Raw genomic sequence first — 22,384 nt, 5'->3', positions numbered from 1 at the left:
GCTTGGCGCTACTACCCTGTGCCAAGACCACCGGAGGCGGTAAAGCCAGCTGTCATCCCACATCCCTGCGGACACCGACGAGCTGCAGTGAACAGCGATGGACGCTAAAACGAGATGGCCCGCCCCACTAGAGTCACATTAAGGACAACACATGCCTCCCTACTGCTCAAACAGGCCGACCAGAACCCAAGCCACTTTCCCCACACCCTACCCTCAGCCAAGCCACCCCATACACTTATCTGAGGCAGGGGCGGTGCCGAACGAGCGAGCGGGCAAAACCAACAGGGCAGTCTACTTCCCATCACCTGAGTTGTAGGGGGGAAGAAAGACGAGAATACACCTGCTTTCTGTACAGAACTCCCAAAAACACCGCGCAACTCAACAGCCAATAGGAGGCGTGGCGCCACGCGCGGCTTTAAGCATCGCAAGAACACTGCCCCGCCTCCTCCAGTGCTAGGGAACAAGCACAAGACGGAGTTTTCGCAGACGCCATTTTTTTCAAAAAACCTCTGAGCTCGCTCTCCTTTACTGCCTTCTATTGTCTCCACTGTTCCTGCTGCTCTTCTCGTGGCCCCCATCAGGCAGGTAAAACAAACAACCTAGGCACACTGCGGCGGTGCAGGATGGATAAGTGCTCCTCTCCTCGTGATACTTAGGCCTGTCTCGCCGTGCTCTACACGGAGGGCGGGGCGAACTAGAGGCCATCCCTACCCTGATGGGCAGCTGTCTTACCCAACGGGGCCGCAGTGGGTTCCCCACGGGGGGAGGAGAGTAGGTGGTTGGTCCAGTCATCTGGCGGTCTTGGTGGATGTGTGTGTTGGTAGTAGGAGCTCCTCACCTTTCTCTCCCGTAGGTGGTGGGTGCAGGTAAGCGCGGTTCGGACGGGGTGTTGCTTGCACCGGGGGTGGGGTAAGGGGGATGGGTTAAGCCGGGTTGAAGGAAATGAAGCCGTTGATCGCACCCTTCCCGACCCTGTTGTGTGACACAAAAACACGGGAGGCCTGTCGCCGCTGGGCCCCAGGATTTTCTTGGACTCTTACAGGGACAGCGCGGGGCGGCGGAATTTGGTAGGTCTGGGGACTGCTGCTTAGAGAAGGAGGGGGCCGGGGGTGATGACTCTTTAGCTAATGTGGAGTGGTTTTGCGCAACCTGCAGACCCAAAGGGCCCCATCTATCCTAAGGGAAGGGCGAAAAGGATTATTTGTGTCCATGCCGGCAGCAGTCGTGCTTTGGTGGCCATAGTGCGAGCACGGCGGCCCAACTGGTGCCGCTCCCGGAGTGGCGATGTGGTGGAGGCTGGTCGCACTAGCGGGTGCGTGCTAAGGCTGGGTGGGGGGGGGGGGCGGTCGCCGCCCCTTTCTGGCGCCTACCCTGGGTAACTGGATGGGGTGAGTTTTTGGTAATTATGGTGGGCAGAGAGGAAGACGAGTGAGGGCACTTTCTTGTGGCCTGTGCGGAAGCAGCCGTGTCAAAACGATTGGGGAGCGTTCTGCAGCAGAGCCTGCTTTTAGGGGCTATGCCAGAGTTCTCGTGGCGGGGCTGTTGTACCTTGTTGGCCCTGCTTGAGCTGGGGTGAGGGCCTCTGAGTGCTTCCTTTGTGTCTCTCTGGTCAGAGTGGGGGAAATCTTGTGACCGCGTGGTGGTGGTTTTTCGGCTCACGGTTCCGCCTAGCAGTGGATAGGCGCTATCACAGCGGCCGCCATTTCTGCTGGTCCCTGCCACCGCGGAGGTGGATCTCGGACCGTGGGGGTTATGTAACGGCGCCTTTCCCCCTCCCACCTAGGGAGTGAGCTGGGATTTCGAGCGCTCGGCGGCTGGCTGGTTTTAGAAGCTGTGCGAGGGGTAAAGGTGAACGTCAGCCCGAGCAAACTGGCTTGTGGGCTGCGGGAGGCGTCCAGGCGGGAAGGGCCCTTAGTTCCGGAGGGAGCGGGGTAGAGACACCGACATTTCCCAGCCCTCTACTCATGTCCGTGACTGCTTTATTTCGATGTTTTTTTTAAATGTTGCATTAGCCAATTTAATCCTCCAAACTCGATTTGCACAAAAAGAGCACAGCAACTAGTCGAGAGCATCTTGTCCTGAACAGTATGTTACATTTCTTCCCCCTGCAGCTCTAGAATTTTTGGGAGGGTCGTAAATAGACTAGGATCTGGAAGGGTTAGCTATTTGAACCTGGTGAAATTTCTTCCTGCCCCCATCCCTGCGTTCTAGTAGTGTCTGTTTTGAGACTTGGCTATTCTTTAGGCGATGCTTTTTCTATTAGCTCAATTAGGGGCCTGGAAATACTAGCATGTGCTGGGAAGGTGGTGTCTCAGCAGCGACTGTAAAAGAGTGCATGCCTACCGGCAGTGCTTACTGTTAGCCTGCAAAAACAGGGTAATTTACAAATTAACGGATGAGTAAAAGGATGCTTAAAAAATTAAACATACCTCACTTTTTCTTCGTGGATATGTGTATCAACCGTTTGTTCAGGCTATAAAAATTGAGCAATAAAATCCAAAGGAGGGAAAATAGCGTTCTTTGTTTGGCTATCTGTACAATTTAATTTTTTTTTTTTAAGGTGCAAAATTACTCTGCCTGGACTTCTAATTTGTTTTACAAGTATTCTTATGTGGACTTAGCAAAAATAGATCTTGTAAGAGGAACCTGTTTCACAAGGTCAAAAAAATTTGTCTGCTTTGAGGTTCTTCATACATGTATGCAGAGGTTATACATCATAGTGTGCTATTTTTAACAGAATTTTTCAAGTGTGGCTTGTGTGTAATGTTTTGTTCATCTGTTATATTGAATGGAAGGCATGTTAGTAAGTTGATAAAAAACTTATTCTAATCACCAACATTAATTTGATAACTTTTTGTCTAAATTGATTAGTCTAAGTTTAGAACTAAACCATTAGCAGATTGAAACATAGAGTCTTCTAAAAAGGAAATTCAAGATATGATATAACATCCTAAAAGTAGGAACCAGATAATTATTCACTTTAAATAGCTGAAAATCATTATCAATAAATGTGATTGCTTAAAACTAGCAAATGCTTGAAAATGAGCAAGGTTGGAATAATTCAGAGTGTAATTGTGTATCTGTAGGCTTTTGTACTTGATTATTTCTCCTCTTAGTGATGTGTTTGGCCTTGTTTTTTCATTTATAAAGAAAAGCTTTGCAGCAAAATCTCAGGGCAAACCCCCATTTTCAGTTGTAGCAAGAATCAGACCTGTAAGTGAACAGAGCCTGATCTATGCTGTTTTCATAGGCTTCTGAAGCAGTAGGGTTTTGATCCTGCCCAGAACACTTGAGTTTTGCTCTGCAAGTATATATAAAACTGGTAAATTCTAAAAGCAGACATTTCTTCTTGCTTTTCCCATTAATATCATATACAATTAGCCTTTTCCCCCACAAAATAATGTACTAGCTCTTTTTTATTCTGCAACAGGTTTTACCTTCACTGTGAAGAATAAAAAGTAATGGAGACTGAACAACAGGAGGAGACCTTTACCAACACAGAGACAAATGGTAAATCTTTTAAAGGGCTGTTTTATTTTGGGGGGAAGGAAACTTTTTGAGTCACAGTGTTTCTAACTACTTTGGAATGCTTTAACTGTATCAAATGCTTTATTTAATATTTTAATTTTTAAATGTCCCATGTGGTTTTACATGATTTTTGTATCATGAATATATAATTTTTCTTTGGGAGTATTTTAGTCATGGCATAAGTAACTAAAAGTTATAAGTAAATATTTGAAAATATTTGATAGCTAAATGCTCAATACTTGTATGGACAATGTGATCACGTAAAGATACTGTTAGGCATATCTATTACTGTATTTAATTTATTGCAGTTGTGAAGGAATGTATATATACGTGAAATATCGCAATATTAGCTAAATGAAATACCTTTCGGACATAATTAGTGAAGAAGAGTTAGAGCATTAGTGTTGATTCAGGCCAGTTTTTTAAAGCGATTTGAAATACTGCTTTCCTACTGTTTCACCAGTATTTCAGTATTGGACAAGCTACTTTTAATCTTTTGTGGTTTAAGGTTTTCCCAGTTGTAAAAGAAATACTAAGTAGATGATGCAGCACTGTTGTAAGCAGTGTTATTTTTTCACAAAGTTTGCAAAATTCTCATTTCAACTATAGTTTATAGATTTGAATTAGTCTTCACTTATTAATTGATATATAGACTGATGAAGTAAAAACCTGTTTCTGTGCTATAGATGCTCAGGGTAGATGTCAGAAGTTAGCATTGGGCTAATGGGAGGGAATACTTCACTAGGAATACAGCGCATAACTTGATATCCAGTTTTATCATGACTTAGAAAGTTAAATATATATTTATGTTTTCCCCCTATGGACCTGTCTACAGGCAAACGTCCTGCAGAAGATATGGAAGAAGAACAGGCCTTCAAAAGGTCTCGGAATACAGATGAGATGGTCGAATTGCGCATTTTGCTTCAAAGCAAAGTATGCTTTTAGTATTGCTATGTTCCTGCTTTATACCATTGCTTAAGACAGTGGTGGCAGTGTATGTTGTGGTGTATATTTAGAAACAACTTGTGCTTTATTTAAAATTTATTTAGGAATATTTGTAAGTGTGCATGAATGATAGTAGAAGTGTATTGCAATCTTCAATAGTTTTTTCCAAAGATGAGTCTAACAATCTATGGGACTTTGATTTTTAAAAAATGTACTCATTGAAAAAATAGACAGAAATTATGAGTCACTTCTCATGTTTGAGTAGAACATAATTGTTTCCAGAGGAATGACTGTGTATTAGTCTTTAGAAAGCAAGCAGTTTAGAGAATGATCAGCTTATAATTGTAAATTAAATATGAGGCAAGATGAGGACTTCCTCAAGATTTTAGTAATTTCTCCAGATTTAATAAATCTATATATATCAACAGTAGGAAATAAGGGAGTAATGTTTCATGGATTGCAATTGCTTCATTGAGTAGTATGAATTGTCACAGTGAAACTGCTATCTATGAATCTTCCTTAGTATTTCCAGTTGATGCAGATGTTTGTGCTGTCTGAAGTAACTCAGTCTTTTGTCTTAGGGTAGAGGAATGTTGCCTTAACTCTACATGGCATTTCTAATGAATAGTCAAGTTATGGGGAGTGCTGCAAAATATTTGTGGTGGTGTTAGCATCATGTATAAACTGCATAGTAAAAGCAATAATTTTGCACGTAGTTCTTGAAATAGCCTGGTAAAAAATTAGTTTTACAATGTCCCTTCTTGAATATCTTGAGTTTATTCCTGTTGATTTTAGCAACTGGAAATTAGCAATTATTTATATTGGTTTTACATTCTTCAGACTGTACCTACCTGAGTGGTCAGTTGAGTTACATAGGCTTCAATCAAAAGTAACATTTGCTCAAATGTTTGGAGTGAGAAAGTGAAATTTGCAAACATTAAAAAAGTGGTCAAATAAACTAGCAAAGTTGTTGACCTATATAACATGCATGGAATCCCATAAATTATCTTTTCAGTCATATTCTAACTATGAGATGGTTGGGGCCCTGAGCAACCTGATCTAGCAAAGTGGCATTCCTGTCCATGGGGGAGATTGGAACTAGATAATCTTTAAGGTCCCTTCCAACTCAAATGATTCTGTGTTAAACATCCCAGGATGTTTAACACAGAATGATCCCAGGATAGACCTCTTTGGTACCCCACTTCTTACCAGCCTCTAGGTGCAATAAGATCCATTAACTATTACCAATCATCCAACCAGTTTTTTATTCATCTGCTTGTCCACCTAAGATTCTATGAGAATACAGGTGGAATTGCCTAGAAACTTTAATTTGAAATTGAAAAAATATTGCTGAGTATTTTTATCTCTGCATTGATATTTTTTTAACCTTTTTTTCCCCATGGTAAACCCATGTCAGTTTGTTTTTCTTTAATTTGAACCTTTCAAAAGGAAACAAGCTTCACCCCACCCTTAAATGCATCCCACAAGATAATGCAGAAATAGATTCATTGTTCTTAGTCTTCGGTTCAAAAAAAGTCTGTGCTGTTTTTAGCCTAATGTAACTTCTAAAAACTATTTTCCAGAATGCTGGAGCAGTGATTGGAAAAGGTGGCAAAAATATTAAAGCACTTCGTACAGATGTGAGTATACATGAGTTTGAATTAATTTAACACCAATTCTTCCAGGGCACCGCATTGAAAACTTGATTGCATACATCTCTAGAAATTGAGAAATTCAAACCTAGACAGCAGTAATCTAATAAGCTACTTATAATGATTGTTGGAGAAGATAACTTAGTTTTTCAATTTGTGTTTTTAATTGAAGCCCAGCTCAAGTTATTTGGGAGGAGAGATTTGTTTTAAACCTCTTTGCTTTCAAACAGTGTTCCTCTAAATTACACACTTAAATGAGTTAACATCTCTAATTAGAAATATTAGCAAAACTTAAAAGCTGTAACTATACCATTTCCCATATATGTGAATCCATTATAGCGCTATTGAAAACTATCTCTTGTGACTGGCTTAACCCAGCAATAAAAGAATTCTTGAACTTCCTTTAAAAAAAAACCCCAAAACATAATGGTCCATCTGTTTTTGCTTTAACAGTGTGGACATAAAGCACAAGAACATTGATGTTAAGGCTACATGATTTAGATACAGGTATAGAGCAGTAAAGAAACATTTTATTTTACTTGGGAGCATTTTTAAATGGTCATGACTTATTTACTTATTAATTTTTTATGCGGTACGACTTGTTATTAGACACACATTCAAGGTAAATGTTATGTATTTATAAAACTTGGCAATGCTTCTTAAATTCCATTTGTTTACACTCCTGTACTTAGGATCAGCTACAATTCTTTTCAAGCAAGACTGTGTTCAACACAATATTTGCTAATATATCATCACAGAATCAGTTCCATCTAAGTTCACAAACTATTGCAACTAGAATTGAGGATTAAGCTGAAATGGTCAGGAATCATGCAAAGAAACTTTGGCAGCTTGTGTTTTTGTTTGTTTGTTTTAAGTAAATAAACACATCACCTTACTCCAGATAATTTAACTGGTCTGGAATACTAACTTTCCCAACTTGCCCAAAGTTTCAGTATTATGAATCTCAACAGTTTTTGTGTCTACATTCATGAGCCAGCCTGCTACTGAAACATCATTGTTAAAAGTAAAATGTAGTTTAGTCAGATAACGTAACTTGTGAAGATCCATACTGTTAAGCCACAGTTGATGTCGCAACCCATTATTGTGTTAGTCTTCAAAACAACTTACACTTGCTTCATTAACTGATAGTAATAAGTATAGTTTGTATTAAATTAAAATTTATTGCTTTTCCCCCTTTTCCCTCTCCTTGTTTTTTTGGCCATATATCTCCGTTGCCCATGTACTGGATCGACTTGCCCCTGCGTTGCCCACCATGACGTTGGCCCATCCGCCCCTGAACGCCCATGTGAAAACCCTGGTTGGCTATGCCCAAAAATGTGCTTGTTGCCAAACGGGTGCCATACTTGACAACTTCTGATTGAATACCCATGCCCAATGCCAACATCCACGAACGCCAATGACCAATGCAGTACAATGCAAGTGTTTCAGTCCCAGACAGCAGTGGCCCCGAGCGGTATGTCCCAACAGTTTATGCCTCACTGCCTGATTAGAAAGAGAGAAATGTATTTTATTACCTGCCTTTGATATAAATAGTATCCCCTTATAGACGGTGTATTGTTTTTTTTTAAATTTCTGTCTTATTTTCCCCATTAAGTCTTTTTGTCACTGAACTTTTACGTGAGTTGGCCACCCAAACAATCCACTAATTTTATTTCAATGGAAAGAGCACAGCTTCAAGTGTTGTATATTTACTGTATTATAAATGAAATTGTTTCAGGAGTCTCTTGCTCTGGTCTTTGTGGCCCACCTTTCTCCCCCCCCAGCATTGTCCGTTCATAATTATTTCTGCTGAAATACTAACTCTAGTTCACTTCTCTTCACTTCTCATTTGTGTTACATTTTTTTTTGTTTGTTTGTTTGTGAGGTTGGTTTTTTTTGTTTTGGGGTTTTCCCCCTTGTATTTATATTCCATTTTTTGCAGAGCCTATTAGTAATCTAATTTCTAATTGGTGTCTCAACCTTACTCCAGCTATGTTGACTACTTACATATCTCCACCTTTTCTACAAAAAGGTGTGCTAGTTTTACCAGTGTAATGGTAAGGGTATACTAAATTAGTGCTGGTGGGGAAAATGAATATTCACTCACTTTAAGTTTTGCATCGATTTCTTGCCTGGTTAATGTGTCTGAGCCCTTCCAAAAGCTCTCATGGGTTCTCTTGCGCTCTCTGCAAGACCTACCTAGCCTTAAACTCTTATATTCATCATGCATATATATATTGGACATAAACAAAGATGCATGTGTTGTAAATCCAGTGAACATGTTTACTTTAAATGGGGAATATTAATTGTAAGGTCTTCTGTGTAGTCAGTCTTGTTAGAATTTTGTGTATGATTATGAATACTAAACTTATTTCTGCTACTTTCCACCTTCTCTATGTTTTCTGACACTATGGCCTCTTAACAGTATCTTGAGTATAAGTGCAGATACAGAGACAATTGGAGAAATCTTGAAGAAGATTATCCCTACTTTGGAAGAGGTATGTCTCTTAGGTTTGTTTCCTTTTCAGAGGTATAAATTTAGATTTTAAAACAAAACAATTCTAGATGATTGTGTCCTATTTTTAATATATTAAATTAGAAAGTAAAACCCAGCCTTTTTTTGAAAGAAGACCTATAGTTCTCAATGTATGTGTTGGCTTTTTTTAATAGGGGACAGAAAATTTCTTCTTAGAAAATTAATATTTGGAACAGCCTCCTTCCCTTCAAACCACCTGTTTCCTGACTAGTTCCCAATTTGAAGTAGCTCTGTTGCAATTTCTATTCTGCCTTTGCTTTGTAATCGTGTTTTGCACTGTTGGATATATTAAAATTCTGTACAACAGCAATAATAATAAAAGAAATAAAGAAAGCTCATTTGACATCACCTTGTGTTGAGGCAAATTACTTTAAAATATGTGATTTTTTTTTTAATAGCAAATACAGTATTACAGATCAATAGTAAATTAAGTCATACCATGCTGTTTGGAGAAAAATCTTAACAAAGAAAATCAAAATTAGTATTTGGATTTTTCAATTATTTTTTCCTCTGACTAATATTTTATTCTTGTATGCATCTTACAGTACCAGCACTACAAAGGTAGTGACTTTGACTGTGAATTAAGACTTCTAATTCACCAAAGTCTAGCAGGAGGAATTATTGGTGTCAAGGGTGCTAAAATCAAAGAACTCAGAGAGGTACTGTTTCCTATTATTTTCAGATTCTGCTTTTATTCTATAAACAAATTAATTTTTTGTGTTCATATGCTGTGAGTGTAAGCTTCATCTGTGATCTATGATCCTTAAGAACATATTTCATACATGAAGCAGCTGTTGGTGATAGAGCCCAGAACTACTTATAAAGCTTTTAAGCATATTAGCAGTAGAATAGTCTTTATAAATAAAGGATACTTTTTAAAATCAAAATGCCATTCATCTCACCTTCTGGAAGGAACTGCTGAATAAGCTATATCGATGGTGTTGGACATAGAAAACTATTTAGCTTGGATGGATCTCCATAAAGTCTTTAATGCTGATTTAATAGATGTTTGAATATTGTTATTAAAAAGTAAGGTGGGGTTTTCTTAGGGTTTTGCTTGTTTAGTTTTTGGGGTTTTTAAGTTTCACTACCTTAAAGGCCACTTTCCTTTGTGAAGGAATGAGGTTTTGTTTTAAAAAGCTAGTGGTCTCTATCAATCTAGAATGTTCTTTTCTGTCCTTTCCTCACATTGCATCAAAGGCAATTCCAGGTCAGTTTAGGCATAAGTTACTATTTGTGTGGAATGAGAGGAAGGCAAGATGAATAGACATAATCCTAGCAACATTGCTGTCTTGCCTCCAAAGCATGTTTTTATGAAATATGAAGGCTTATATAACCTGTAAGCATATAATGAATGTGGTCCTTTTGCTTGTATTTGAGTAAATAACCATGTAGATGAGCCATAGCTGAAAGATTTCAAACATCTAAATTTTTTGCTAGCATTTCATACAAACTGATGTCATTGCAGGTATTAAAAATATAATATTTTGAGATTAAATTTGTTGTAAGTACTCGGAAGCCAAACATTCACTTAAAGTGATCAGAAGTTGAATGATTTGGTTTGACTGTTTCTTTTAAAATGTTTCAGTGTGTCTTACCCATTTTGTTTTCAATAAGTTTATAAAATTATTTAAAATACTTCTATTTGAAGATTTTGGGGGTTGCTTTTCTTCTATTCAACAGAACACTCAAACCACCATTAAGCTCTTTCAAGAATGTTGTCCTCATTCCACTGATAGAGTGGTGCTTATTGGTGGAAAACCTGATAGAGTTGTGGAATGTATCAAGATTATCTTGGATCTTATCTCTGAGGTAATGTGTCTTAAACTTATTCTTTCATTTGTATTCATGAAAGTCAGGATGATTTGGCTGGAAAATTGTATTTCTGTTTTTAATTCAGTGCCTATTCTCCAGTAACAAGTGTTGGACTGTTAGCACCCTTTGAAATTATTCCTGCTTGCTAGAGTTGGAGTGTACCTTATTGGAGAAAGACATTTTTGGTACCAAGGGAATTAGTCATGCTTTACATATCCATACAATAAGAAAATTTAAATTGGAGAGGAAGTGAGACCAATGTATGTGCCACCCATTGATAACAGCAATTTCTCTATCACATGCTCTCAGGAAGCATATCACTACCCCTGCCTTGCTTATGAGTATTGTGAAATAAAGAACATGTTCAGCATCTATAGATTCATATTTATATATTTAATATATTAATTTAATAAAATATGGTTGTATCAGTGCTAACTTGTGGGAGCGGTGGTGTTTTTATTTTTGTGTGTGTCTTAGTCTCCAATTAAAGGACGGGCCCAGCCTTATGATCCAAATTTCTATGATGAAACATATGACTATGGTGGCTTCACAATGATGTTTGATGATAGAAGGGGACGTCCAGTAGGCTTTCCCATGCGTGGAAGAGGAGGCTTTGATCGAATGCCTCCTGGTCGTGGCGGACGACCTATGCCTCCATCAAGAAGAGATTATGATGATATGAGCCCTCGCAGAGGACCTCCACCACCGCCACCAGGCCGTGGTGGCAGAGGTGGCAGCAGAGCTCGTAATCTTCCTCTTCCTCCTCCACCACCTCCTCGTGGCGGGTAAGCTGTTGCATAAATGCATAGTACAAGTTGAGTAACATTTACTGAATTGTGCTCATGTTTCGAGGACTTGTTTCATACTCCATGTTGGTAGTGATTATGCAGGATTGAGTGTGTATTGTATCAGAAAATTTTAAAAAGCATTTGAATTTAATTATTTCTGCAGTATTATCGGGACTAGTAGTTCTGTAACTTTATGTCATTCAGAACTAGACTAAAACATTCAGAAATTCATAATTGTGTGCAAATTGTTAAAACTTGAATTAGAATATATAAACTAGTTCATAACATGAGTCATGTGCAGCTGCTTTTTCTCATTTTAGAGATCTTATGTCTTATGACCGAAGAGGTAGACCTGGAGACCGTTATGATGGAATGGTAGGAGGTTAAATTTTTTTTTTTTTTTTTTTTTTTTTTTTTTTTTTTTTTTTTTTTTTTTGTTTAGTAAATACAGTTAGCACTTTGAGGAAACTTCTTGAATACATACATTTAAGTCTGGAAGGTATGCTTGTGATAAACTTTGATATCTGCAAAATGTTTTGGCCATACAAATGGTCTCCCCAAAAATACAACTGTTTGGGGTGTAAAGAGTATTTGGGATGTGATCTGCTGTGTGGTTTTGGTTTGTGGGATTTTTTTTTTTTTAGGTTGGTTGTTTTTCCCTGCCTACCATCAACAATGGAATAGAAAGTTTTGTAGAGCACAGTCCCTGCAGGTTTTATTACACAGACCTTCTTGTAGACTGTTTCTTGTAAATCAGGGTGACAGAAATAGAAATTGGGAGGCTGTTCAGATTAAGAAAGCATGTCAGAACAATGTTTTCCAACACATGTTAACAAAATTTAAGAGAACATGGATAATATCTTTAAAGGGCTCTAGTTGGCCTGGCAGATAATTGCTTTTTCAATTCAGTTCTTTATGTCGATTTATGTCTGAAAAAAAATTACTATAATTTCAAATGTTTCAGAGCCAGGACCACTGATAAGATGAATTTTAAATGAAATTAGATCAATTTCAGCCATGTTGGGAATGGGGAGAATTAAAAAATGCTTTAAGATATTCTTCCATGTTGTGCTCTGAAATATGACTTCCTGGTAGTCATTTATTGTATCCTTATTCCTGGGAAGAGAAATTCTAGGTATCTGGGAGGTAAACCTCTGGCTAACAATCTCTCTTCTTTTTTTTTTTTTTTTTTTTCTCCTCCTCTGGCTCTGTTTGGCACATTCTTTAAGATGATGGGTTAGATGAGATTATTTTATTTTAAATAAATGGAAGAGAAAGTAGAGGAGCTATGAAATGGGGTACCTAAATGAGATTTACACATTGATGCTTCCTGGGAGGAAGAGACAATTACTTCCAGTGACACATACTGGAAGTACATATTGAAAGAATGTCGAAATTGAGGCACCAGAAGCCTAGCAGAAATATTAAAATGAAAGACTTGCATTTAAAATTACTAAAACCAGACCACCCCACCCTCCCGAAAAGAAGTAAACAAACCCACAATATAAAAACCAGCAAGTTGTCTATGCTACTCGGGATCTTAAGAAACTAGGAGTCATGAACTAGACCTCTAAGGTCACTTATTTGTATTTTCATGTTTTCAAAGCTCAGGTTTTGTGTTTTCTTATTTGCATCTGGTAAAACCAATGTCAGGGCATATAAACAGAGCAATCTACCCTTCCTTGGGTATGTGGTTGAGCACAGTTTTCAGCTTGGGCAGTAGTGTGTTCTAGTTCTGTTCCATTCCATTTAGAATAGAAAAATCTGTTTCAACTCTAGTCTGACTTTGATCAGGTTGACCTTGACTTTCTCGACATGAGATTCTACAAATAAATAGAAGTCATCTCTGCTCGTTTTCCATGTTCTGAAAAGCAATTCTATTTCCTCTTCACAGTGGAGCTGCTCATGGCTTTGGCTACTTTATGCATGAGTTTCATAGACAGCCTACAATGAGGACTGCTTTCTGACACAGATCTTATTTAATGTCTAGTTTTGGTTAGCCATAATCCCAGTTGTTGGGAAAGATGGGACAGGAAGGACTTGCGAATATGATTGCCTAGTAAGAAATACTGGAGATGTAAAACCTGTGAGTGAAATAGAAATGAAAGCCAGCTTTGAAATGTAGGCATGGCAGGCAGGAAGACGGTGATTAGCTGGAGTTAGGTTGAAGGACAGAAAACAAAAGGACCCAAGAATGTAGCCCCTCTTCACCCTGCCAAGGCATCAGGGAAAAAGTAGATAAGAAAAATAGTCTTTAGAGTTTAGAATATAGGATGATATGGTAATATAGTAGTTCTTATAGGCTGTAGGCAAAGTTTGTAGGTTTTGTGTCTTGCGCCGGTTGTCACTGTAAATTAGAATATTCAATGCAAAAGGAGATATGATGTATTGTAACAAGGTCCTAGCTCTCTTACTGCTCCCTCGCTCTTACTCTGACTTTGCTCTTGCTCTTCTACCTCTCTTACCTCTTGCTCTTACCTCTCTCTTACCCCTCTTACCCTTCTTAGCTTTTTTACCTCCCTTACCTCATACCCTCTCTCTCTCTCTCTTTGGGGCTTCCCTTCAGCCAAGGCTGGTGGCTGAAGGCAGGCCCTTTTTACCCACGACCCTTGCAATAAAACCACATGTTTCTAGAATATCTCAGGTCTGCAGAGTTCCTTCTCCCTGCCGTTCATGGATGCTCCTACACCAGTATCCTTAATTGTATAAGCACATGAGAAGTCTTTCCATGGATTGTGAGGGTAAAGCTGAAAGTGTCATACCAGAAATATATGATCTTGAGCTACTATACATTTCACATAGAAACCATTCTGTAGTGAAACATTTAGAGTAAACCAACATCATTGTGGTTTGTGAAGTAATGCATGGGAAAGGCTACTTGCAGAGAGCAGGACTGCCATTTTACATAAATACATTAAAAGGCAAGAATAGAGTCTCTTCAGACCAACATCTTGGAGATCTTGAATCTACAGAAATCCTCATTTTCTGCCAGATCTCTTCTCTAAAAGGGAGAAAGTTCAGACTTGTAAGATGGTGAACAAAGACTAGATGGTGAAACTTGACTTTTCTGAGATGTTACAAGACTGACAGTCTTGTAAATTTGAAGATGGGAGGAAAAAATAATTATGTGTTTGTATATATATATAATTTATTCTGAAGCATTTTACTGAAAATCATACATGCATTGTTTCTCTTATTTACAATGGTATGTATTTTATGATGTAAGTAGTCCAAATCAAATGCCTATGGACCATGACAGCTATTTTCATAGCTGAGAAAACACAAATTCATTGCTATCTTTTTTTACACCCCCATCCCCATGGGTGCTTTAGATATACAAATGCACAAAAACATACCAGGGAAAAAATAAGGTGGAGAAGTATATATAAAGCTGTTTAACCCTCCTCTTCCCCTTTTTTATTATAATTGCTGATGCCTAATGCTTTCAAAGTATTTTTAAATTGGAGTCAAACAAGCTAAATCAGTGTCTGTTGTAGTGTATGCTCAGATATCTCATATGGTTTTCCTCATTCAAATGATTCCTACTGCTAAATCATTATATTTATGTGTGTGTATATATATATACATGTGTCTGTATTAGCACTTCAATAAAGGTACATACCCTAAAAAATATTAGACATCATGTTTTAAGAGACTTGATGTTAAGGAGCATGTAAAAAAAAAAAAGAGTGAAGAAAAGATGTTTGACACATCTACATAAATACTAAAATTAACAAGATTTCAATTTTCACTCTTCTGGGCCAAGGAATTTCCCATCAGTTAGTATTGCATGCGTATTTTTCAATTGCATGCAAAAGGCAATAAATTCTTTATCATACTAATCATTTTGTCTCAGCCAGTCAGTGTTGTATTTGGTTTTGTTTTCATTTGCATTGGTTGCCTGTAGTAACTAGCACAAATGAGTCTGTAGAGAGGAAAATTGTATGCACCTAATATTTTAGGAACCATTTTTAAAGGATCACTTATATTTTCCTAAAATCACAGAATATCCTGAGTTAAAAGGGACCCACAACGATCATTGAGTCCAACTCCTGGCTCTGCACAGGACACCCCAAAAATCCCACCCTGTGTCTGAGAGCATTGTCCAAACATTCCTTGAGCTCTGGCAGCCTTGGGGCTGTGACCAGTGCCCTGGCTTCTAGTGCCCGACCACCCTCTGGGTGAAGAACTTTTCCTGGTATCTTCCCCTGACACAGCTTCGTGCTGTTTTCTCGGGTCCTGTCACTGGTCACCAGAGAAGAGATCAGTGCTGCCCCTCCTCTTCCCCTTTTTAGGAAGATGTAGACTGCAATGAGGTATCACCTCAGTCTTCCCTTCTCCCATGCCCTCAGCTGCTCCTCATACGGCTTCCCCTCAAGGCCCTTCATCATCTTCATAGTCTGCCTTTGGATGCTCTCTAATAGTTTAATATCTTTCTTCCAGTCTGGCACCCAAAACTGCACGCAGGACTCAAGGCGAAGCCTCTCCAGTGCAGAGCAGAGCAAGATAATCACCTCCCTTGACTGGGTGGTGATGCTGGGCCTCATGCACCCCAGGACCCAATTGGCCTTCCTGGCTGCCAGGGCACTGCTGCGTCTGTTAAACATGCCATTGAGCAGGACCCCCAAGTCCCTTTATGTGGCACTGCTTTCCAACATCTCTTTCCCCAGTCTTTACATTCAAGGTTGTCCCATCCCAAGTGCAGAATCCAGCACTTTCTCTTGTTGTACTTAAAATGGTTGGTGATTGCCCAGCCCTCTAATTTGTCAAGGTCTCTCTGCAGGGCCTGGTTTTAAAGGAGTCAATAGCTCCTCCCAGTTTAGTGTTGTTGGCAAAGTTACTTGGTATACCTTTGAATCTTGTGTCCAAGTCATTTATGAAGATGTTAAAGAGAACTGGCCCTAAAATGGAGCCCTGTGGAACCCCACTAGTGGCAGGTCACCAGTCTGATGTCACCCAATTCACTATAACCCTTTTTGCCTGACCCATGAGCCAGTTATTCACCCATTGCATGTAATGGTTATCCAGCTGTGTGCTGGATATTTCATCCAGAAGGATCCTGGGAGAGACAGTATTGAAAGCTTTACTGAAATCCAAAATGATCACATCAACTGGCTTCCCTTGATCAAGTGGGTGGGTTACCTTGTCATAAAAAGAAATCAAGTTTGTCAAGCAGGACCTTCACCTCATGAAGCTATGCTGGCTGTGACCAATGACTGCAATGCAGTCATTATCTATCAGGTGTTTTTCAGTAACTCCCAGGATAATCTTCTCCATAACTTAACCAGGCACTGAAGTGAGACTGACAGATCTGTAGTTTCCATGGTCATTCTTGCCCTTGAAAATTTGGACAACCTTTGACAACTTCCAGTCAGCTGGGACCTCTCCAGTTTCTCAAGATCGTTCAAAAATCACTGAGAGTAGTCTCGCAATGACATCAGCCAGCTTTTTGGGTACTCTTGGATGAATCCCATCAGGCACCATAGATTTATAGGGATGCACCTGGAGCAGCAGATCCTGCTCAACTTCAGGGTCAGCTGGGAGTCGATCATTCTTGCAGTCACAGTCCTCCAGCTCAGGGCACTGAGACCTCCTTGGTCTGTCATCCAAGTTGAAGACAGAGGCAAAGAATGCTTTAAAAATGTTTGCCTTGTCTCTATGAGGTGGCCATCTTCATCCTTTAACAGGCCTATGTTATTTATGGTCTCTTTTTTGTTACTGATATATTTTTTTAAAAACTTTATTGTCCCCCACAGTTCTGGCAGCTTCAATTCCGGTTGAGCTTTGGCTACCCAAATTTTCTCCCTACCGGGGCAAGCAGAATCTCTGTATTCTTCCCATATCACCTGACCTTGCTTCCACTGAGCATACACCTTCCTCTTTTGTCTTAGCTCCAGAAAAAGATCCCTGCTCAGCCAAGCTGGCCTTCTGCCTCGCCTGCTTGACTTCTGACATTTGGGAATTGCCTGTGCCCTTAGGAGGTGGTGCTTAAAAAATGACCAGCACTAATGGACCCCAGCACCTTCCAAAGCATTTTCCCAGGGGATCTTGTTCCCTGAGCAGCTTGAAGTCCCCTCTCCTCATGTCCAGGGTTGAAGTTTTGCTGGCACTTTTTTCCCTCTCACCAGAGATTTTAAACTTGATGGCTTTGTGGTCACTCTGGCCAAGATGGCCACCAATTGCCACTTCACTCTTGAGCTCCTCTCTTTTAACGAGCAACAAATCAAGGAAGGCTCCTTTCCTAGTTGGCTCCCCTAGTACCTGTACCATGATGTCATCCAGGTGTTTTAGGAATCTTCTGGCACTGGCTGTACCAGCTGTGTGATGTTCCAGTTAACATCCAGCAAGATGAAGTCCCCCAAAATGACAAGGGCAGTTGATTTGGAGGTGTCCCTTAGTTCCTTTAAAGAATAATTAATCAGTGGTGTCATCCTTTTTTTAGTGTGCCATACATGTCATGTTGCATGTTTTAACTCAGCAAAGGCCTTTGCTGTAATAGTAATTTGAAGTGGATACTCCAAATTGTATTTTTATAATTTTGTTGATTTTTTTCCCCAACATTTGTTAAATAAGACTGAAGGAAAGAGATGCTATATATCACACTTTTTAAAAAAGTAATTGGTTTTCCAATATAATTAGGCAGTAGTAATTATTAGTTTAGCCGTTGGCTATATGAGGTATATAGAAAATAATAAAAAATGAGAAGCTATGTCCTTCCTGCTTGGCCCATTGGTGACACAGATATATCACTGACAGTTACTTGTTTTATTAAATGCCTTTCCTGTTTTATTTTTATGCATAAGAGAAGTAGAAGGGTTTGGTATCTGAGAGTAACATCTTTTACTATATATTACAGTTCTAGTACTTAGAGGTACAAAAAACAAGAAACCAAGTGTTCAAGTTTTGCTCTGCCCTTAACTGTCTGACATCCTCTGTGTAAGAGGAAAATATGTTTACGCCACAGAAACAAGGAAAAAAGAAAGTGTGACTAGTAACAGTTCCCTAGCAGTGAAAGTAAAAGGGAGTAAATCTTGTAACTGGTCTGCTATTTACTTTTGAGCCTTTGTAGTAGTTTCAGTAGTACAGAAAAATGTTTCTCTATATTGCTGTGTGTGTTTGCCAAGTTACCTATAAGCCTCCATAACATGGACTTAGTTTGGATTCATTTCTTCTTTTCCTTCTATTACATTGTCCCTGGAAGATGATGCAGTGTCATGTAGATGCCTGTGATGACATGCAGCCACCAGAGTTGGTGAGTGTGCTCATGGTTTTATTTGACTAGTTTAATAGTTTATTTTTGAGGAAAATAATTTGAATTGTTTAAGTGGTAACTGGATTTTTTTGAGATTGAATGTAGTTAGTGGCAGCTTGCACCTTTAAAAAATCCCTAAAGTAGTCATTGTAACTCAGGTTATTAGCAGTTTATGTCCTGAACAGTGAATTCTATACAGACAGTTAATGTTCCCCAATGGAAGCATGCAGCATGACAGCCAAGAGAAGTTTTTCTGTTGTATTGTCTCTTTTGTACCCTATTTTACTGTTTCTGTTGTAACTTTCACTGTAACTCTTGCTCTGTCAGCATCTATTTAGGAAAATGTTTTATTTTAACTTCATCATGATGTGCTTTCCTCTGTTTCAAATGAGGAATGCTAAAAGTAATTCTTTACTTATAGTTCTGGATAAACTTGTGCATTACCTATCCATATATTTGAAAGTATTCAATTTGATTTGTGTTTATCAAACTTCTTACTCTTAGAGGCTTAAGGGAGGAAAGCTCAAAGGGTATCAGCAAGTGTTTATGCTGTGTAGAAGATGGCAAAGTGCCACCAAATATTAAATGTTAGTTCCTAGCTTACATAAGCGTTGCAGTTAGAATTACTCATCTGCTGTCAAATTAATTTGCTGTCTTGTAGTTTGGGGAGGGGAAGCAGCAGAAAGGATAAAAAAAAATGATTGTTCATTACAAGTTAGCCTGAAAAAGAGATTCCCTGAGCAAAATACCAGCAGAAATAGGTAGAAGAGTATGTGTGGAATATGCAGCTCTGATCAGTCTCTGAATTAAGTTCTAAGCAGTGTCCTTCACTGTTTTGTATTTTGCACTCCACTATAAGCTCTTTTTATATTGTGTTATGGTCTGTATTGTTAAGCAATGTGATTGCACAACAGGTTGCTTGGAAACAGATGAACAACTTTTTCTGAATAGCTTCCATTTTGATGTGGCTCTAAAAAGCTGACAGGTGTTTGGTTTTTGTTTCAGAAAAAAAAATTGCATTACAACTTCTGCAAACAAGTAGTTTACACAGATTCCTCTATATCAGTGTTATCAGTTGAATTCTAGAGAAGTGTGCACATCTGTTTGTGCTTCTACAGGAAGATTAAAATTAGTGTGTGTGCATACAGAAGGCATTAGATCAAATTAAGCACTTGATATCAAGTACCAGTCCTAAAAATAAAAGCAGTTAGGAGTGCTGCAGTACAGTGATTTGGATTTATTATATTATAATTTTAGCAGAACACTAGTAATAAGTGTCATGATTGTCCCTTCTAAGATGCAAAGGATTGTTGCATAGTCTGAATGGAGAGACAAGTTATAAAGTTATTAGAGTTGAATTGGTTTTTCCTCAAGATGGAGTAGGAGGGTTGACAATTACCAGGTAAATGTCTTGTCCCAAACTGAAACTTTAATTTCTCCTGAGCTGTATAGGTAGTAATAATAAGGCTGAACTCCGATTTTTGGATTTGAATGCCAGTTTAGTTCAAGGGTTGGGAGTAGATCAACATCAAGAGCTGTTTACCAACTGAATTGATAAGGTTGCTTGGTAAATTGCTATGACTGGATCTTAATGACTTATTCTTAGAGATTTTAACAGGGCTAGCTAAAAGGTTCTTGTGAGATATTCCTCCCTGCCTTCTTGTTTCTGGTCTGCCCTCTTCCCCACTTTGTCTTTAATGACACTTAGATTAAGGTTGTGAGTTAGGATTTTTGCATAAAATAGACTCAAAGTTAGTATGATACTTGAGATGAAAACATGTTAATGAATCACAGCTGGTTTTACTATTTAAGGTTTTTTTTTTTTCTCTTTTTCTTATAGTTTGAGGGTGGCTCTGGATATGGTAAGTTTTTATAGAGAACTTTGACATGCACTTCATTTAGTCAGTAAGAGGCTTGATGCATATGTTTAAATCAGACTATTCTTACACAGGGGGCCGTGGTTCATATGGAGATCTTGGTGGACCCATCATCACAACACAAGTAACGATTCCCAAAGATGTAAGTGAAGCTGGCTTACTTTCCAATTGTGTTTAAATAAATAAATAAAAAGTCACAGCCTTTTCTTAGGCTATGTTAGTAAATCAGAAGTATTTGATATGCTTGACAAGTACTTTAATATAAAACAAGTGTTTCTAAATCATTGGAAGCTTATTCTTAAGGATGTTTGTTTTGTCTTGACTTTAGAGATTGCACTGAACTATTTTTAAATTGTTAATATTCAATAATAGAGATGGTCTATATAACTTGTTTTTACAAACACTTGGTTCTTCCAACTTTATCCCACCTGTGTTTAATAATATACATTACAGCAACTGCTTTGAGGCTCTAAAAGAGTAAGCTTCCACTGTAACTCTTAAAACTAAATGGATGGAAGCTATTTGAACAGTACTTTGCAGAGAAAGTTACATCAAGAAATTAATGCTTTATTTTCTCCCCTAGTTGGCAGGTTCTATTATTGGAAAGGGAGGCCAGAGAATCAAACAAATACGTCATGAGTCAGGAGCTTCAATCAAAATCGATGAACCGCTAGAAGGCTCAGAAGATCGAATAATAACTATTACAGGAACGCAGGACCAGATACAAAATGCTCAGTATTTACTGCAGAACAGGCAAGTTGAACCTTAATGCTGTCTTTACTGTAATTTTTAAACTGACTTTCCTACTACTACATTCTAAAGCTCTTCTCTGTAATATGGTTTTTAGAAGACAGGATTTAAGTAACTATTGAACCTAACTTCTCTAGTGGTAGGTCTGCCTTGATTCTCTTTTCTCTGTTCTAACACAAATAAAAATTCCCTCAAAACTAATCTTGATGGAAGATACCTTGGCCAAGCAGTGCTCTCATTTCTCTGGTGAAAATTGCTGCAAAAAAATTACTTGTAATAATATAGAACCTGTAGAAAATATAGAAGATTTCAGTGGATGTTGGTCTAGTTCTGTGTGGAAGACTAGTGATTTTGTTGTTTTTAGATAACCAACAACAAGTTACAGTCTGCCATATGGCACAGGCCATGCCTCTACAGGACAAGTTGAAATCAATTGGTGCTGTTATGCAGCATTTCACACCTTACTGGCATTACTTTCTCTTCTTCTGAATATTAATAGTTTTGGACATAGTTTACTTAGTTTTGCTTTAATAACATGTTGGCTATCATAGCATTTTTTTATTGTTTACTTGAATGTTTGGCTTTAGATTGCTAATATTTAAATGTACTTTAAATAATTATATGCCTATAATTATTAGCCATTAACCTTTTAAAATTATTTACTTTAAATAGTATTGGGAATTTGTATTTTAATCTTTAAGAATGCCATTGTAAATATTGATGCAAGATGTATGGTCAATCATTCTAATACATGCTTTTTTCTTTTTCTTTTATAGTGTGAAGCAGTATGCAGATGTTGAAGGATTCTAATGCAAGATTATTTTTTCTTTTTTATAGTGTGAAGCAGTATTCTGGAAAGTTTTTCTAAGACTAGTGAAGAACTGAAGGAGTCCTGCACCTTTTTTTTTTTTTTTTTTTTTTTTTTTTTTTTTTTTTTTTTTTAATATCTGCTTCTGTTTAAATAGCCAACATTCCTCTGCTTCATAGGTGTTCTGCATTTGAGGTGTAGTGGAATCTGCTTTTCGCCAGATGTAATGTTTTAGTTCATTACAAATATTGGGGGTAGGAAAAGGTTGCACAAGACTAACACTGAAATTTCGAAACAGCAGCAGAGTGGATTTTATTTTTGTCCAGTGATGGTAAACTGTAATGTGGGGTTTTTTTTTTTGTTTTTTTTTTTTTTTTTTCCTGTAGCTATTGTGAACACCCTGCTTTATGTACACTGTAATTTTTTAAATTTT

The 22,384-nt window shown here is 38.3% G+C and overlaps 1 protein-coding gene across 7 annotated transcripts; it reads left to right on the top strand.

Moving 5' to 3' along the window:
* The first annotated feature begins 442 nt into the window (after positions 1–442).
* Positions 443–22,082, top strand: LOC310922110 (heterogeneous nuclear ribonucleoprotein K). Of its 7 annotated transcripts, none has more exons than XM_083882466.1 (15): positions 443–585; positions 3,431–3,510; positions 4,352–4,461; positions 6,057–6,113; positions 7,556–7,599; positions 8,551–8,623; positions 9,207–9,320; positions 10,345–10,473; positions 10,954–11,261; positions 11,585–11,639; positions 18,466–18,516; positions 20,357–20,378; positions 20,453–20,535; positions 20,977–21,146; positions 21,920–22,082. In XM_083882466.1, exons 2-15 carry the CDS (start codon positions 3,462–3,464, stop codon positions 21,951–21,953), a joined length of 1,299 nt encoding a protein of 432 aa, XP_083738592.1. In that variant the 5' UTR covers positions 443–585; positions 3,431–3,461; the 3' UTR covers positions 21,954–22,082. The 7 variants fall into 7 exon arrangements, with proteins under 7 accessions (XP_083738592.1, XP_083738595.1, XP_083738596.1 ...); XM_083882469.1 differs by having other exon boundaries at positions 444–585; positions 4,364–4,461; XM_083882470.1 differs by lacking the exon at positions 443–585 and adding an exon at positions 749–866 and having other exon boundaries at positions 4,364–4,461; positions 21,981–22,082.
* Positions 22,083–22,384: the final 302 nt, after the last annotated feature.

Source organism: Zosterops lateralis, assembly GCF_965231275.1.
Source record: "Zosterops lateralis genome assembly, chromosome: W".
Taxonomy (NCBI): Eukaryota; Metazoa; Chordata; class Aves; order Passeriformes; family Zosteropidae; genus Zosterops; species Zosterops lateralis.
The sequence above is the reverse complement of the archived record's forward strand: the minus strand, read 5'-3'. Positions and strand labels throughout refer to the sequence as shown.

Excerpts from the sequence above, each read along its gene's own strand:
- LOC310922110 (XM_083882466.1), top strand. The coding sequence starts at position 3,462 with ATGGAGACTGAACAACAGGAGGAGACCTTTACCAACACAGAGACAAAT. Across the intron at positions 4,462-6,056 it reads GCATTTTGCTTCAAAGCAAA|AATGCTGGAGCAGTGATTGG; the intron begins GTATGCTTTTAG and ends ACTATTTTCCAG. Across the intron at positions 11,262-11,584 it reads CCACCACCTCCTCGTGGCGG|AGATCTTATGTCTTATGACC; the intron begins GTAAGCTGTTGC and ends TTCTCATTTTAG.